The 17,548-nt window shown below is 39.8% G+C and overlaps 1 protein-coding gene and 1 long non-coding RNA gene across 2 annotated transcripts; one reads left to right on the top strand and one right to left on the bottom strand.

Annotated features, from left to right (window-relative positions):
• Nucleotides 1-1,595: 1,595 nt before the first annotated feature.
• LOC104594817 (Preprotein translocase Sec, Sec61-beta subunit protein) lies at nt 1,596-2,430 on the top strand. Its single transcript, XM_010255311.3, has one exon. The coding sequence runs from the start codon at nt 1,785-1,787 to the stop codon at nt 2,106-2,108; it is 324 nt and encodes a 107-aa protein (XP_010253613.1). The 5' UTR covers nt 1,596-1,784; the 3' UTR covers nt 2,109-2,430.
• A 5,354-nt stretch (nt 2,431-7,784) lies between these two features.
• On the bottom strand, nt 7,785-14,982 carry LOC104594818 (uncharacterized). The gene is made up of 3 exons (XR_734792.3): nt 14,514-14,982; nt 8,582-8,689; nt 7,785-8,458 (listed from the first exon to the last, which is right to left on the bottom strand). It is a non-coding gene; the product is annotated as an uncharacterized LOC104594818 (long non-coding RNA).
• Nucleotides 14,983-17,548: the final 2,566 nt, after the last annotated feature.

Consider the following 17,548-nt stretch of genomic DNA (forward strand, 5'->3'; position numbering starts at 1 on the left):
TGGATTGGCTTTGATCAGAAATATTTGTAACGGGACTCATGTGGTCCGAGGCACCACTATCTAGCAGCTAACATTCAGCGTTCAAGATTGAACAGGGATCCAAAGACTTACCAGTAAAATTGGAGGCTGAGGTTGCATGTTTACTCACACCTAGGAAGGTAATGAGTTGTTGGTATTGTTCAAAAGATAGTCCAGGAACAAGGGAAGCGCCACTACTAGCCCTAGGAGAAGGAACAATGTCTGATTTACAGAGTGTTTGGTGTTCTGGTCGTTATTTGCTCTGTTTGCTTGTGATTTGCCTTCCTCTCATCCTGGAGGGTACCCAACCAGTTCATAACACCGATCCTTGCTGTGACCCTGTTTCTTGCAGTGGTCATAGCGAATCTTGGACCATTTTTTCTATCTTGTGGATGGGTTCTTTGAACCAGAAGAAAAGAAAGCAGCAGCTTCGGGGGTTGGAGGGCAAGAATTGGAGAACAATTGATGGTTCTCTTCTTGGGCAATCAATGCATAGACCTTGGTGATTGGTGGTAATGGCTCCATGCTCAGAATGTTTGATTGTATAATATTAAAAAAATCTCTGAGGCCCATCAAGAACTGATAGACCTTTTCTGCGATGAGATCCTTTGCCCCACAGGTGGCGTAGACTGAGATTGGGGTATAGATAGTGTCCATCCCAAATCCCTTTCATCTTGGTGTAGTATGATGCGATTGAGAGGTTTTCTTGGCGCAGAACAGCCAATTCGTGTTTCAAATGAATAATCTGTGGAGCATTCCCTTGAGAAAATCTCTGCTCCAAGCCAGATTTCTCATGTTGTTTCAATGTAGGTAACAGTTTGGTGTAATACTCATGCCAGGCCATTAAACAACCACGAGATCACCATGCTGTTGCATTTCGACCAAGCTCTCACTTCCGTCGATCTGAGGTCCGGTTTATTTATCATTCCGTCCACGAATCCGATCTTATTCTTGACACTGAGAGTGTTGATCATTGCACATCTCTAAGTTGGATAATTTTCTCCGTTCAGCAAGAACGATACTAGTACTGTACCAGAATTATCCGATGGATGAAGAAAATATAATGATGACGAATCTGTGAATGAATTGATGTCGCCAACGAAGCTCAATTTTGTAGTCATTTTAGCCACATATCAGGAAACCAAGAAAAGCAAAGAGAGGGAAGACTGATGATCAAGAACTAGGAAACCAGGGTTTTACTCCGTGGTGAGAAATATTTAGACAAAGTGCAAGCTGCGATGAGGTGACGTCCCTCTATCCGCGATGAGGTTACAAATCAGTTTCAACAGTTTTAATTGTTTAAAACGATCTATAACAACTGGACTTTAACTAAGTTAACAGCGTCTGTTTGTTTAGACCTTAACAGAGGCATTATTAATAGGAGGCTGTAATGGCTATTAGAACGGGTTTTATAAGGACCGCTAGCCGACCTCCAAAGTCCAAACCCTAACCATGTGGGCCTCCAAGGTATGGCATTGCATCTCGATATTCTAATCTGAGGACTGTCACCGAGTATCCTCCTCCACTTGCCGTACATCACTTCGTATCCAACGGATTAAGCATTTACTACACTAGACAATTTATCAAGGCAGTTAGCAGGTGAAGTGAAGAGACCCAAACAACTACCAGGTCCAGAATCAATCCTCCCCTCTCTCACCAGAACCAGCAGGCAGCAGCACTCAAATACCCAACCTCCCTCTCTCCCTTTCTCTCGCTGTTTCGTTTCGGGAATCCAACTTCCACGACAAGAAGAATTAACAACCAAAATGGCGCGGGGTGCATCTCAGTCTCAGGCTTCGTCTTCATCGTCGGCTCGGCCAGGCACCGTCGGCATAGCGCCGCGCGGATCTGCTGCCGCAACGGCAGGGATGCGGCGCAGGAGGCTCGGAGGTACTTCTGGAGGCAGCTCCGGCGGGTTTAGCGCTGGCGGGAGCGGAAGCAACATGCTGAGGTTCTATACTGACGACGCCCCTGGCTTGAAGATAACTCCCACCGTCGTCCTCGTGATGAGCCTCTGCTTCATCGGCTTCGTCACCGCTCTCCACGTCTTTGGTAAGCTCTACCGCTACAGATCTGGTGCCGGAGCTTGATTCAAGATTCGAACATCTTATCTTCTCCATCTTAAAACAGCTGCGATTAGGCCTCTCTTGGTTTTTGGATAATACGGATTTTTGGCACTGTAAAGTCCCTTCTTGTTTCAAGCTTATTTGCGTACGGTAGTTTGCAGTTTTTAGAGTTGTTCTATTTTGTTCTTCTGTTTTTTTTTTCCCTTCAATTTTCTTGAATTTGGTTTTGGCTGACTAAATGATGTAGGATGTATGGCCGAAGCCCTTCAATTTGCGTTTGTTGATCGACTTGCTTTTACTTGTTGTATTCAACTTGAGCGAGTCACCTCTATATCCGAAATTTTGGTCATGATTGTAGGTCTTGGTTGGCCTTTGTAGATGATTCCCAATTTCCCTTTTGATCTTTTATGCTTTTCTTTTTTGCTGGAGGATCCTGGTTTATGTTTTCTTTATTGATAACGGATTGGTTCGGGAACTCATCTTTGACAACGATTTGAATAGTTGAGTGGAAAAATCAACTTCGCTGATTTTCTCAGTGCAATGAGACTATGACAATGTAAAATAGAGGGATGCTCTCCAAGAAATCGACAATTCTTATTTGAATATTTAGATTTAAGTTTATCCAGCCAATGTTCTCTTTAGGCTCTTTTTCAAGTTTAATAGTCACAATTACTTGGCCTGCTTCTTCATTGATTTGCCGCCCCGTAGATGTTTCCTTTTCTTTACTCAAGGGCTTCTGTAATCCACCTGCCAGGGCTATTCAAATTTCTCCTGCCTAAAATGAATTTCGTGATGCATTCGGTTGGTAGGGAATTCTTTTTCTTTTCCTTTTCTATCCACGCGCTTTTATAAAGGGAATGCTTATATATATATATATATATACTTGTTTTTTTTTGTAATTATTGTATTACTTTGTGTTGTTGAGGATTACACACACACACACAGAGAACATACTAGCAAAAGTGAAAAAAATTTATAACATTTGATCTTGTGATAGAACATACTACCAGAAGCTGAGAATAATTTCCAAGTGAATAAAACTGAACTAGTAGAAAATAGCGACAAAGCATTGATTAATGATCTTTTGAGTTTATATTAAGAGAGAGCAAAAGCAGTGGGAATGGTAGGTTTAGGGGATGTAAGGTAAGCTGCTGACTGGGCACATCCTAAGTTCCTAACTACTGTTGATGCAATAACAGCAAAACCAAGATCAATTAATTGCAGCCGCAGAAATAACAAAGGGAAGTAGGGAGAAAGGTGCATTTGTGTGTAAGCCAGGAGTTGAATCATCAGTTTAAGGATCTCAATTCCCATGTGGACCAGGCAAACATTACTGCATGTTATAAGTTTTAGAACACTGGATAAAAGTTTAATTGTTGGTGTTCAATATTTGGTATCCAAAAGTTTAGATGTCTTATGCAAGTTCAAACTCTGAATAGGATCTATTGGTCTTAGAATAGTCCCGAGATCAAAAAAAAAAGGAAAAAAGAAAAAATATGTTCTTGCCCAGATATGTCAAGGATATGGCATGTATATGGAAGTTAGACTGCTAGGGAGTCAGTATCGTTCACATCAAAGAATATATATTCAAGCATCTGGTAACATTGATTTTCTGGAATTTCTTGAAGCTCCATGTCATACAACAAGATCTCTAACTGTTTTTCATTTGTGGCTACTAGTTATGAGCTACAACTCATGTGCAGCAACACCCTCCTGAATCTAGGTAGTGTATTGGTGCAAATATGATGTTACAATGACAAAATAAGAGCTTGAGTGAATAAATGATGTTTTGTTGAAAGAGGTTCTAATTTTGAAAAATGCGTAGTATGTTTCTTAACATTAATGAATTGGACTTTTGATACACCTCAGTTAATGCACAGAAATAGAGATAGTCAACATTGATGGATATACTAAATAGAGATCTATAGATGACAACATATAATCTTGATTCGCTTTAATTTAGATCCATTTATTTTCTTGGCTGTTTCTTTTTTTTTCTTCCCAATGAGTTTTGGTATAAATGCTTCACAAGTATTGCAGTGGGCAACTTAAAGTAATGATTTGATTGTATGTCTTCAGACTTCAGTTACTTGAATGTTCAGTTACTGTGACCATACTTCAGATTTTAAAGCCGGAGAAAGGATAAGCTTGAGAATGTTGCACAAGCTAACTTATGCCTCTTTTACCTCAATAGTAGAGGCAAGTGGTTTGACTATTACATCTGAGAGTTGAAGTGGCCTTAGAATAAAGTATGTACTAAGTTTCTATCTCATATTTACCAAAAAATGTCTTTATCATCAACTTGTGGGAGTTTGGATGGACTATATTTTTTGCTGGTATTTGGATGGAGTATATATGAAATTTTAGTTTTTAATTAACTAGAAGCTTTAGTAATTTCTGGTCAGCGATTCCAGGATTTATGGCAGGATAGAAGTAAATTTCGATTTGTACAGCTAACAAGGTGGCATTGGTGTGAAATAGGATGCGACTTTATTCCTTTCAAAGCATTCTATTGCTTTCACTAGTCATAGTTCAGTCGTAATAACTTTTACTTGTTTGCTGAAGATATTGAGTTGAGAGTAGATGCTCCTTCCTCAGGTGAGATATGTTATGTGTTTCGTGCTGATCAAAAAGAAGATATGTTATGTGTTTCTATCTTTTTTATGTGAATACATGGAGCTATAAGTTTTATCATTGTGTACCTCTGATAATCTTGAAGTAAAGGTATGGTGATGCTTTATATGAGCAATGGCATGAGCACTAGGGGTTTCAGGTGGCGGTTACCATAGTCATGGCTTTGCTTTGACAGGTTGTTATTACAGTAGAGTGGATAGATAAAATTTCTTTTTGTTAGGGAGGTCATGAGCCATTGATTGGGCAATTAAAGTAGCCATCATGCATGATGCCTGTTACTGATTGCTAATAGAGTGATTAATGTCACTGACTGTGCCATTGGAGGAGGATTAGCTTTCAAGAATAAATTTGTAGAAAACAGAGGATGTCTCTTTTATTCACTACTTAGTAAAAAATTTGAGACTGCCTCTTCGAGATACAGATTAGAATAAATAAATTTTAGTGCATTGTCATAAAGCCATAACAACAACTTTACTCAGCCTTAGTCCCAACCATTTGAGGTTGGATACACGAATCCCGTCCTGCCACTATGCTCTAGGATACCGCTATCAAGAGCCATAATTTCTGTCAGATTATAAGTCCTTAAATCTTTTTTATTTCTTTTTAGAAGATGAGTCCTTAAATGATAAATCATTTTTTACCACTTCATACCATGTTTACAAAGAAATTTTTTTAATTGGTGCTTTGGTTAGGCTTATTTACTTGCCTATTGTTGAAACTATTGAGTCAAGATGCTGATTGTGGATATTGCTAAGCAGGATGGAATGACCAATCCGTAGTGCTTGTTGCATGCCATTTATGTGGTCCGTTTCATCTCTTCTTTGATGTGGAGGGTAGTTTTTGCATGGTTTAATTGGTGTATTTAGTATCTTATTCACTGAGATCTCTAAAAGAAAGAAGTCAAACTTGTAAAACCATGTCATGATCTAGTTGTTTTCTATGGACTCGTATTTCGTGTTATTCCAACCTTGTGGTTTCTCGTTTCCTTTTAGAGACAAGAGGACATCAAATTGTGGGTGTGGTAACTTGACTCTTTTGCTGAAGTCCAGAAATACTGCTAAAGTATGCTACTTATGCGGTCACACCATGAATACCTACTTTGCACTTTTTTAGTCATCATATCTATTTCAAAATCTGTCACTGATAGGATGAAAAGGAAACCTTTTTTCTTTTTTTTTTTTCCCTCATATCTAGTATTAGTAAGAAAGCAAGCTCAAGGTGTTAGAGACAAGATTAATTTAGCTGATACTTTAGGGTTGGGTGGAGGTTTGAATAACGTTCGTTAGTTCTTATCTTTAGTCCGTTGAGCTTGATAAGTGGAGGAGCTGTGAGTCATGTGCTAACTGTTGATTTGTTTGCAAAATTGAGAAAAGTAATAGTGAAACCGTTTATTGACAATTAGGTGTCATTAAGCACCACATCAGTATAACAGTGAATAAATGCCTAATCGTTGGGGGAAGTGTTAGCTTCCCTCCGATGGTAAGTGTGCATATAAATCAATGTCAGTTTTTGTGAGTCTGTGTATGGATTAGCATAATAGGTTAAATGCTGAAGTGGTGCCTATGTGGCAGCATTTATTGAAAAAACACCTATGCCTATGGTTCCAAACACCATTAATATAAGTATGGCTAGGTGGACCTGATACCACAATACATATAAGGTGTATTTTTAGTTTTTATTTCAAATTTCTTATTGGAAATATTAGTTAAGTGGCAGGTGCGAACGACATGACATGATTAAAAAAGATGAGGAAAGAGCGGCAAGAGGACAAACTGTGAATGAAGTTAAGCGCATTTTTCATTCTTAAAGGCTAAACTGTGAATGAACCTTTCCTATTTTTTATGCCGTGAATACATGTTTACCAACTATTGTCCTAACTTGATTTAAGCAATGATGAGCTAAAGGTTTGTGAGAATTTGCATAAGATGAGTCTTGAACTACTAACTGAAATCTGAACTGACATTGATTTGTTGATTATCTTATTGATTACAGAGTATGAAACTAAGCTAAAAATGAGTGTGTTTTTATTCATATATTTATTTGGATAATTAGGGTTCTTTGATTTTATATTCTCAAAAAGGATTCTTATTCTTGGGTTTTCGTAGCTCGTTCTATACGGTATAGCAGATGGCATTACGCATTTGAATCGATCAATTTCCCTGATCCATCGCAAAAAGAAACAGGATAAATTATAAAGACCCCCTGTACTATGGGGTATGTGACAGATATCTTGTACTTTGTTTTGCGACAAAGACTCCCACGTACTAATATTTTTTAATTTCTATATTACCTTTGTAATAATTATTCAAACAAGTGAGAGAAAAACATTGTTCACCTTTCTCGATTTCACGATACACAAACAGTAGCGGCGATAATTCCTTATATTTCAAATTTTTTCACATTTCCCTCTCTCCTCCGATCTCTCTTCCCCTTCCCCTTTCTTTCCTCCCCTTTCTTTTTCCCGTTTTCCCCTGTTTTCGTGCCTCTCGGCCATAGCAGCCAAAACTCATTGTCTGGATGCTCAGCCGACAAGCACAATTGCACTGGGGGCATAGATGTAGATATCGATCGAATTGACAGATGCATTAGCCTGATTCATGGCGTAATTGCACTATTCAGACTGATAACTGGCATAGCAGTAACTATTAATAGCGTTATTGGTCTGATCAGAAATGCAGCATGTGTCTAATGGAAGTCATATATGCCCCTCATGTCGGTTTCCCCATTGATCAATGGATTGCCAATGAATTGGTTTTAGTTAATTTTACGAATCGAACCGAATTTGTCAGGTTAATTTTAATAACAACTGAAATCGATCGATATGAGAGAAAAACCGACTTTGGATTTTGTTTTTAATTAATGTCGGTTTGTTCAGTTTGAAATAAATCGAACCAAAGTGACTTTTGATTGTCCCTGCATGCATTTAATTGAGTTCCTTTTGAATGATGATATTTTGGACGAAAACACGCTTTTCAATAAAAAGATGGGATTTGTTATGTGAAAATTTTCACTATTTTATGCAAAAGGTTGAAATAATCAAATAAAAAATTAAACAATAGAAGTAACTTGATCGAGCTTGATGTTAACTTTTATTGGATTGGGAGAGGGAGACGAGTGACCAACATCTTATTCAAATAACAAAAGAAAAAAAAATTAATTGATTTTTCTGACACCTGACACAAATAAAGACAATATTGTACAAAATTTGAAGCTTTTATTCTTACATCAGTTCAGATTGGTTTTGATTCGGTTTATAAAATCATAACTCGAAACCAAACCAAAATGATCGGGTTCTAAAGTTTTTCAAACCGAAACCAATTGATTGTTTTTGAGAATCGAATAAATCGGGTTGAATCAGATCGGTTCGGCCTCGGTTTTTACAATTTTGTGAACAGCCCTATCAGATACCATAAAACCAATTCTCTATCCTCGTTTTAACCCAGGAGAAAGAGAAAGTGAGAGACTCGGACCATGATCCCTCTAAGATTGATATTGTTCATTCCTTCATTCTTGTTTTGAAGAATTGCATTGGCAAGCTGAGGCACACATTGCCCAACATACCTCTCTCCAACAACATAGAAATCTCTGGTCTTGTACTCGGGGAATCTCTCTAGCCAATTCACCAGAAACACAATTATCCTCAGCTGTACTTTGATCTCCTCTTGTACTGTAATTGGAACTTGTGTTGGAGTAGGAAAAATGTACACCAGTAAGAGACTCCAGGAACAAAACATTGGCCACTAGAAACCACAACAAGAATAAGATTAATTAACAGAAATGGGAAACTAACTAAGATCAGGTTAGAATCTCTAAAAGGAAGAGAGACCAAAAGAGAAAAATGATCAACTGAATTATTCAACAACCTTGATTCCATGCATATGGGTTTCAATAAAGTGTTCTGCCATCGCTTTGCACTCTGAACGGGCCAAGCTCCGCCATTGCCCCATCTCCAAGTGAAGAACACCCAGGACCTTGAAAATGGTTAAAACAATAAAAACACTCAAATCACTGTAATGAAGAAATGTTTATAGCATGAACCCAGAAAATTAAACCCATTAAAAATTTGTTATCAAAACCCCTCCATTGATCCAAAGAACAAGAGGTCTGGACATGGCATCCGGAGCTTCAACAAAGTAGTAGAAAAGAGCCCAACCAGCAGATCCATCCACCGTGACATAACCTCCATACTGATTGAAGTTAACCGACGGCTGCCCGAGCAACATGCTGATCCGATCACTTTCCTTCGAGCTTGTCTATGGTAGCACTCAAGCAGCATCCGATGGATTAGCAGTTTTTTTCTCAGAATTTCTCCCTCAATATTACTACTTTTTATCCAATATAATGAGAGAATTGGAATCTGCTCCTCAACAACGAATTAGCCGCTGCAATGAGTTGCTGCCTCCCTCAATATTACTACTTTTTATCCAATATAATGAGAGAATTGGAATCTACTCCTCAACATCGAATTAGCAGCTGCAATGAGTTGTGGCAGCTATGGCCAAGAGGAACGAAAAACAGAGGAAAGCGAGAAGATGAAAGGGGAATGGGAAGAAGAGAGATCGGGGGAGAGAGAGAGATGTGAAGGAATCTGAGGTAGAAAGGATTACTGCCACTGTTGTTCATGTATCATGAGGTCAAGGAAGATGAACAGTACTTTCTCCCACTTATCTGAATAGTTATTACAAAGGTAGTATGAATATTGCAATGACAGATTTCAACGGAAATCTAATGGAAAGGAGTCTTTGTCTCACGGTCATAATACAGGGGAGTCATTGTCCCAAAACAAAGTACAGGGGGTCTTTGTCACAGACCCGTACAAGAGGGTCTTTGTAATTTACCCAAAGAAATAACTAATTAATAAAAATAAAAAAAGTTCCTAGTGACAGCATCCTCGTCCCTGTGAAAAGGGTCTGGTTTTTTCAGCATTCTGGATTCGCAATGGCTGCTATGCTATGCTTTGCTTGGCCTATTCAGGAACCATTCTTGAAAAAAGTTGATCCTTCTGTGATCAACAGGGGTGCTTCGCAAATTCCTTTTTAACAAATATTCTGCAACTTCTATGGCCCAGGACTTGACACGGTAGCAAGATGCATTTCTCTTTCAATTTTAAGGCCTTTCAAGTGTAGAGGGCAAGTTACACAAATCTATGAATGTGCCCATTGTTGTTTGTTACAATCGTCTTTCCAGCAAATCTAGACTCGAGTTGGTCCCAAGGAAAAAGGAGATAGATTTGTGTATTTTGCATACTAGATTTTTCGTTTAGGCTGCATTTGGAAGGAGTTCGAATATAAATTTGTAGAGTGCAAAACAAAAATGTTTGGTTCATGTGAGTGCAAAGTGGTTCAAGATTTACACACCCACTTTGAACTCAGCTCATTTGTTTTCAAATATGCAAATAAGAATACGATTTTTGTGGATGTTTGGCACTTTCATCAGTGCAAATACAACTGTCTTGCTACCCAGTGGTGTTTCAACTACTCCTGCCATTAAACAAATATAAAAAATAACAGATTCATTAACAAATTATAAAAAATAAAAGTTGGGCAGAGCTGAACTGGCTGAACTGGCTGAACTAAACGACTTACTGAAGAAATCCTTGTTACATGTAGCTATTAGTTTTCTCCCAGCCACAAAACCAAAAATTTAACACCTATGGTTAACACATACATTAGAGGCCATGGAAATCACATATGCTCCGAGGCAATCACTTCCTAATTCAGCTCAACACGGAAGGTTGCTCTTTTCCATATTTGACAGATGATGAGCTAATATGGTACTTTCTTCAGGCGCCTTCAACTCAACATTCAACAAATTAATGATAAAGGTCTACTACAAGCATCATTTTCATCTCATTTTATTAGTTACCAATCACAAATATATATATACATCAAACAAAAAAAATGTTTTTCTAATTTCCCCTTCCAATTTGGGCTTTATTATGAGAAGAATGACAGGAGAAGAACCCCATTCAATACATAACGACCCATATCATTCTACTTAGCGGGAAAAGGATCATGGATTAGGTTCTCATTCTTCCAGAGTTTGAGGTGGCTACAAAAGGGTAAGTTGTATATTAGTACCCTGTGCTTTGGGGCTAGTATATTTTAGTGAATGTTTGACCCCCGATCCCCTTAGTCCAATACAGAAAATTCTCTGTACCAAAGGTACAGAGGATGTGAACTCAACCAATCATCGCCTACATCTCCAATATGAAGTAGAAAAAGGCAAAGAATCATAGCATGCAAGGAAGAATAGTGATTTTAATTCTTGTTTATGCAGAAAGGAATTTAAAATCCACATATTTATACACAAGAATATTAGGCTAAACTCATTACATTGAGACCTTGGTGATTATAGTCATCAAGCTGAATCATAGAAATAAATCATTAATCAATTAACCAATCAGTCACAACAAGACATTCTAATCAAGGCTATGAAAAGGAGGCTCCCCAGGTATGCCAAAAGCCTTTTACATTGTATCCCAAAAACCCTTTTAACTCTAGCTTCATACGGCTATGACACAAGTGCAATTCACAAAGCATAAAGACCATTGACCTGTTTGAGTTCTAAACAATACACTCCTCTTGTTTTTGGTTTTGATTCATAGTCCATACAGGTTGTCTTAGTTTTATTTGTGCATGTCCTTTTGTGGGTAGATTATAGAACACATAACATATAACATAAGAAAAAAAATTAAAAAGCAGCTAGTGCATGACAGATATCTTATAGAACATATAACATAATTAGAGAAAAATTAAAAAAATAATGATACAAGTGAAAAACATTGAAGTTGAACAACCAACTTATGGTTCAGATTATCTATTATTTATTAGTAGGTCTAGGTGCTAATTTTTTATAGTTTTTATTTCGATTTTCCTAGAACATAAACCTAGTTCAATATTCCCATTCAAGATGCACACTGCATCTTTAATTACTTCAGATTCTTAAAGATACACTAACAAGTCTATGAGGAATTCAATGTGTAAATAATCTACAGGTACACCAACTGCTAAATAATGTATTTGTATCCCTTCTAATTGTTGCAGCTAATATATGCATTTCTTTTTACCTTTTGCTTTTAACTACAGGTAGAGAAGAATCAACTTCATGAAGAGGAACTCCTACTAGACAGATGAATGAAAGATTAAGCAAACTAAAAGTTCTGAAATTTGCTTGATAGTTTGTCATATTTTATGTGCTTTCCGCAATCACCCATAATGTTTCATAGTTTTATTTTTAGGGAGGTTTTCAAGGGAATGATAAGTGTTTTATTTTTAGGGAGGTTCTAAAATAATTGACAATTTCTACAATCTCCAATCTTAAGTTGATTCTTGTGGGAGCTTTATCATTTCACTAGTAAACTTTTCATCTCATATTTATCAAATGATTAATATAGACTACTAACTTATTTGTCTGACACATGTAATTTATAAGCTTAGGCATTGGTGTTCACAGATATATAGCAAGCATTGGTTTACTTGGGGTCAGCTACCATTCTTAACTCTCATGTATAGAGGACCCAGAACATGCTTTATCTTCTTTTCCTTGTTCGATCTAGGAAGTAAAGCTAGTGGACATTAATTCATGTTCCAAACTTCCAATTCCTGAAATTGATCCTACTCCCTACCTTTTTATTGTTATTATATTTTGAATTGACATGGACGTTAATTTGCACTAATCCAATTAATGTTTTCTGTTATCAGGGAACTGAAGCAGCTGAAGGTGGCTCTGTTATCAAGGGAAGCTATGAATATTTCCCCAAGAACTTAAGGTGGCTCTGTTGGCATGGATTCCCTCTAAAATATATACCTACCAATATTCATCTGGAGAGCTTCAATACTTCTCTCTGAGGTCTGCTGTCCGACTTTTGTGATCTTAATATTTGCAGTTGAGGGTACCAGGGTTTTTAGCAGGATAAAATTGGGTTTTTAGAAGTTTGGAGTATATGTAGCTAGCTTATATTTAAAGCGTTTTTCTTCAAGGTTATGGTACACAGACACAATGGCAAGAGTTAGATGGTCCATGATGTGTATTGGGGGAAATATACATGTTGATGTATGTAAAATTGGGCATGAAATAATGTCATAGAAGATGGCAAGATACTACATTATAGCAAATGGTTGTCTTATGGAATGGTGTTTCCTGTTCTTTTATGTTTTTTCTTGTTGAATGAATGTTATGATTTTGTGTATTGCTGAATAGCAAAATAGGTGTGCTTCTTAATCCTTTGTTTTCTTATGCATTACTTCTTACTCTAGGGGATATCTTCAATTCCAAGCTCGGTGGGATTGAAGAGGAAAGCACCATCCAGCAACCTCCAATCCTTGCTACCACTACCACACCTGGTTCATAGTTGCCAACCCCATCAAAACTCACCTATTAACAACCCATCTAATAATCTTCAATGATTCCCACCACAACAACCTCAACCCTCTTCTAGTTGCCAACCCCATGAAAACCCACCTGCCCACCCATCCAGTAACCTTAAATGATTGCCACCACAACAACCTCGACCATCACAAACCCTATCAAAATCAATCGAGCAACCTTTTTTGTAAGGTCTGCTAGGTGCAATTCTCAGGTGCATTTTATCTCAAGCAGCACTTTGAAGGTAGTAAACATAAAGCCAAATTAAAAGAGTTGGAGGAAAGTCGGGAGTGGTGGAGGGAAAGGCGACCAGATATTGTGGTGCAAATTGTGTAGTGTCCCATGCATGAATGAATTGTGCTTCAGGCAACATCTTAGAGGCAAGAAGCATACTGTTCAGATCCAAGCAATTGAATATGAAAAGAAACTTGACTAGGAGATACTTGGATGAAGAAACAACAGAGAAAAAAAGTGTGAGGAATGGGTAATCAATTGCTATATTTATCCACTTTAAGTCCAATATGATAGACACTGTCCAATTTTCTTTCACTTGAAATTATCTGATTATATTACCAAAAAAGAAAAAAAAAAGAATTTACCTGATACGATATTGATGTTTTACCTGAGTCAGCTACAAAATGTCAAAAAATTAAAAAAGGACATGAAAGGGTGTATTCTGTACAGAACTACGGACATAATGTTCTGAAAAAAAATTGTCCAAATACTTGAAATATATATTAAAGTGTCAGGCATAACATTATTAATCATTGAAGCTTTTCATTGCTGCAGCCACTGTGCCTTGGTTGATAAGAGAATTAATGTTTAGGAAGTGTACTGTTACTAGTTTCTCCATTCAATTGTGTATTCTGTACAGAACTACGGACATAATGTTCTGAAAAAAAATTGTCCAAATACTTGAAATATATATTAAAGTGTCAGGCATAACATTATTAATCATTGAAGCTTTTCATTGCTGCAGCCACTGTGCCTTGGTTGATAAGAGAATTAATGTTTAGGAAGTGTACTGTTACTAGTTTCTCCATTCAATTGTATTGATTATTTCAACTTTTAGATTCTCATGGATTGCCCAAGGCTTTAACCTTGAAATCTGGAATTCCCTGCTGTTATACACCTTGACTGACAACAGAGCTACTGCAGGTTATCCACTAATTAAGATCTCAATTTTATCTGCATGGATGAATTTCCTTCTTTTAGCTTTCTTATGTGTTACAAACAGAACCACTTAGAATTACTAGTTGATCCACTAAGAACAATGATGAAAGACCCATTCCTATGCATTGGAATATGTGAACAATGGATTTGGAGAAGTCATTGTTCAGCAGATTCATGGAGAAGATCTCTAAAAACGAAGGTAGATGAGCTACCAATCCAAATATGCAACCAAGAAATGAAGGTAGCTCAGATTACCTCTCTAAAAACGAAGGCAAACAATGGATTTTGAGAAGCTCTCTCTTCTAGTGAGGTAATGACCTGAAAACGGAAAAAAAAAAAATGAAATGAGAAACAAAATATCAAAATGGGAACAAATTCGTGGAGATCAGCAGAGCTAAGTCCAGAGTCATTCCTTCTCCTCTCTCTCTCTCTCTCTCTCTGTTCGTCGTTCTCCTGTCACTCTCTCTTCGAGGTTTTTGGAGAAAAACCCTCAAAATTGATACAACCACAATACCTATTTCGTTGGTCGAGAGGAGCAAATTTTTTCTTTCATTTTGAGAAAACAATATTTTCTCCTGTTTTCGATTCAAACCCAAGCCTACATACAATTTTGCATAAAAAATCCATGCTTTTGTGAAGCCTAACCAAACGGATGCAAATCTGAACCGGATTACAAATTTGTAACGGTTCAGCATTTGCACTCCAACCCAACGCAGCCTTAGGTCCAGAGAACATTTTGGAGTTGTTCTCTGATGTCAATTATATTTTTTGTTGCAGGTTTTGAAAAACAAAAAAACATATGATTTGAAAACAAATTGGTTGTCAGAACAAGAATACACAAAATATATTCTTGGTTACGTATGAATTTTTTGTTTCTAAAACTAAAACAAAGATTATGTTCTGAAGGCTTAGTTTGAAAAGTGTATACATACAAGTTGATGAAGGAAGATTTGACTTGACCTCGCAATCACGCCATGTGGCAAAAAACAAATAGTTCGGCACTTAAAGCAGCGTACCCAGGGTGTAAACACCAAAGGGAAGAGACTAGTAGTCCGAACTCCCCTCGAGGAGACCAACTCCCTAAGAGGAGCCCGAACTCCCTATAAGGGGCCCGACCTCCCTACGAGGAGCCCGAACTCTTCCTTTGGCCCCGGGCCACACAAAGCAGTGACCCGAACTGGCCGGTCTCATGGCAGTTCGGGACACCCCCCTATCTGAACTCAAGACTTCGCCTCGCACACTGCTCCAAGCACTTCGCCTCCGGAGCATTGAACTAGACAAACCACACCGTACATGACACCGAAGGGAGTCCGTATCCAGGGGCGGTGCACCTGACTAACTTGGGATCTGACGCTTGACGGCCGCACTTCAACGGCCACCTGCCACCGTCATCTCCAGTTACAGAGACGGCTCCGACAAAAAGAGCAGTGACGGTTCTGCCCCAGCAGAGGCAATGACGCCCGAAATGGCAGAAGCACGGAAGTAATCATTCCCGACCTGACAGAAGTCTAGGAGTGAGTGCGCGAGGTGGTAATAAAAGGCTCTCCACCCCCCCCCCCCCCTAAGAAGAGGTATGCAAATTTTGCGCTATCTGGTTTTATCTTGCCTTTGAAGGATTCTAACTTGAACTTCGGAACCTTTACACCGGGTTTCCCCCGAAGCTTCCTCATCTTCTCCGTTTCAGGTTCCCTGCTTCTCAGTTCAGAGGCAAGGTCGTTGACAGCTAAGACCGGTCGGATTGCGCATCATCAATTGGCGCTGTCTGTGGGAAACGCTTCAAAAAGCCTCCCTCCAAACTCTCATAACCTCCTTTCTTCAAAAAACCCAACACTCATGGCTTCTTCCAGCAACGCCGGACGTGGCACGGAGACAAACACCACCGGGGAACAACTTCAAGTCCCCGTGGTGTGAGTTGGATAGTTCACCATCCCCCTTTCGGTGGATGGGATCCCCAGCTTGAATGCACCACAAGCAGTGGCGCCCGTTAACCTTCCTGCCACGATTCCTCCCCCTATTGAGACAACATTTACTGAACCAACTGCCATCCCCCTGGCAGCCAGCCAAAACCGGTTGGACGACCTGATGCAGTGCATGCAGGCAATGCAAGCCCAAATGCAACAGTTCCAGCAACACCAGCTTCATTAGCACCAAGTACTGCACAACATCTCCCAGTATCACTATCAACAGTAGTTCCCCCAACTACCGCTGAACCAACCACTACTTCCACCTCGGCACCCTGCTCCGAGGCCGGTTAAGGCCTCCCCGCAGGAAAGACGCCCCCACCAAGGAAAGGCCTCCCGGCCCCAGAACCCCCCTAACAGCCAGGCCTCGTCCCCAGGCCGAAGAGAGAAAAATCATCCCCGCCTCGCAGCTCGCAGGCGGGTCGGGAACCTCGCCCGCAAGATCGGCACCTCGGCGCTCCAAGCCCAAGTTCCCGCTCACGGAAAACCGATTCAGCGCCCTGGCAGCGGACTACCAGCATTCCGGGCCCATTGAGCTCGGCAACACGGAGGCCAGCAGCGCCAGTACCAGGCCCACTCAACAACGAAGGCACCGGCGAAGTCGCCGAACTGCCACCCGTGTCTTGTCAGAGCTCAGAGGCAAAGAAGAGACGAGCTCGGACGAGGTAGGAGCTGCCCTGATTTTCTCAATTCCTTCCCCCCTCGCATCAGAACTCCTGGCGGTCCCCTTGCCCAGAGATTTCAAGCTCCCACCTTTGGACAAGTATGACGGGTCCTTCGACCCCAACGACCACGTTGACGCTTTCCAGTCCCAAATGCACCTCGCCAGGGCCAGCGAATCGTGATGTGCGTGGCCTTCACCACCACCTTCAGGGGGGTAGCCCGCACTTGGTACAAGAACCTGGCCCCCGGGTCAATAAAGTGCTGGGCCCAGTTCGTGCAGGTCTTCACCGCACAGTTTGTCACCAGCAAACGGTGCCCTAGAACAGAGGAAAGCATCTTCGGAGTAGTCCAGAGGGAAGGAGAATCCATCCGGGGCTACATCAAGCGATTCAATGAAGCATGCTTGCAGATACCGCGGTTAGACCCCGCGGCGGCCAAAAGAGGAGTAACGCACAAAGAGTTCAAATGGCACATGGTAGCTAACCAGCCCGCAACCGTGGCCGAATTCCTCAAACTCGCGGACAAGTTCATGAGGACAGAGGAAGAAATCAACCAACGAACCGAAGGCGGGAATGAGAAAAGAAAGAGGGAAGGCGAGCCCTCCAACCCAGTCGACAGGAAAACCCGGCCCGGGAGCCGAAGCCGAACCAATCGTTCCGAGCTCCC

The sequence above is a fragment of the Nelumbo nucifera genome, chromosome 2 (genome assembly GCF_055504915.1).
Source record: "Nelumbo nucifera cultivar China Antique chromosome 2, China Antique-T2T, whole genome shotgun sequence".
Lineage (NCBI taxonomy): Eukaryota > Viridiplantae > Streptophyta > Magnoliopsida > Proteales > Nelumbonaceae > Nelumbo > Nelumbo nucifera.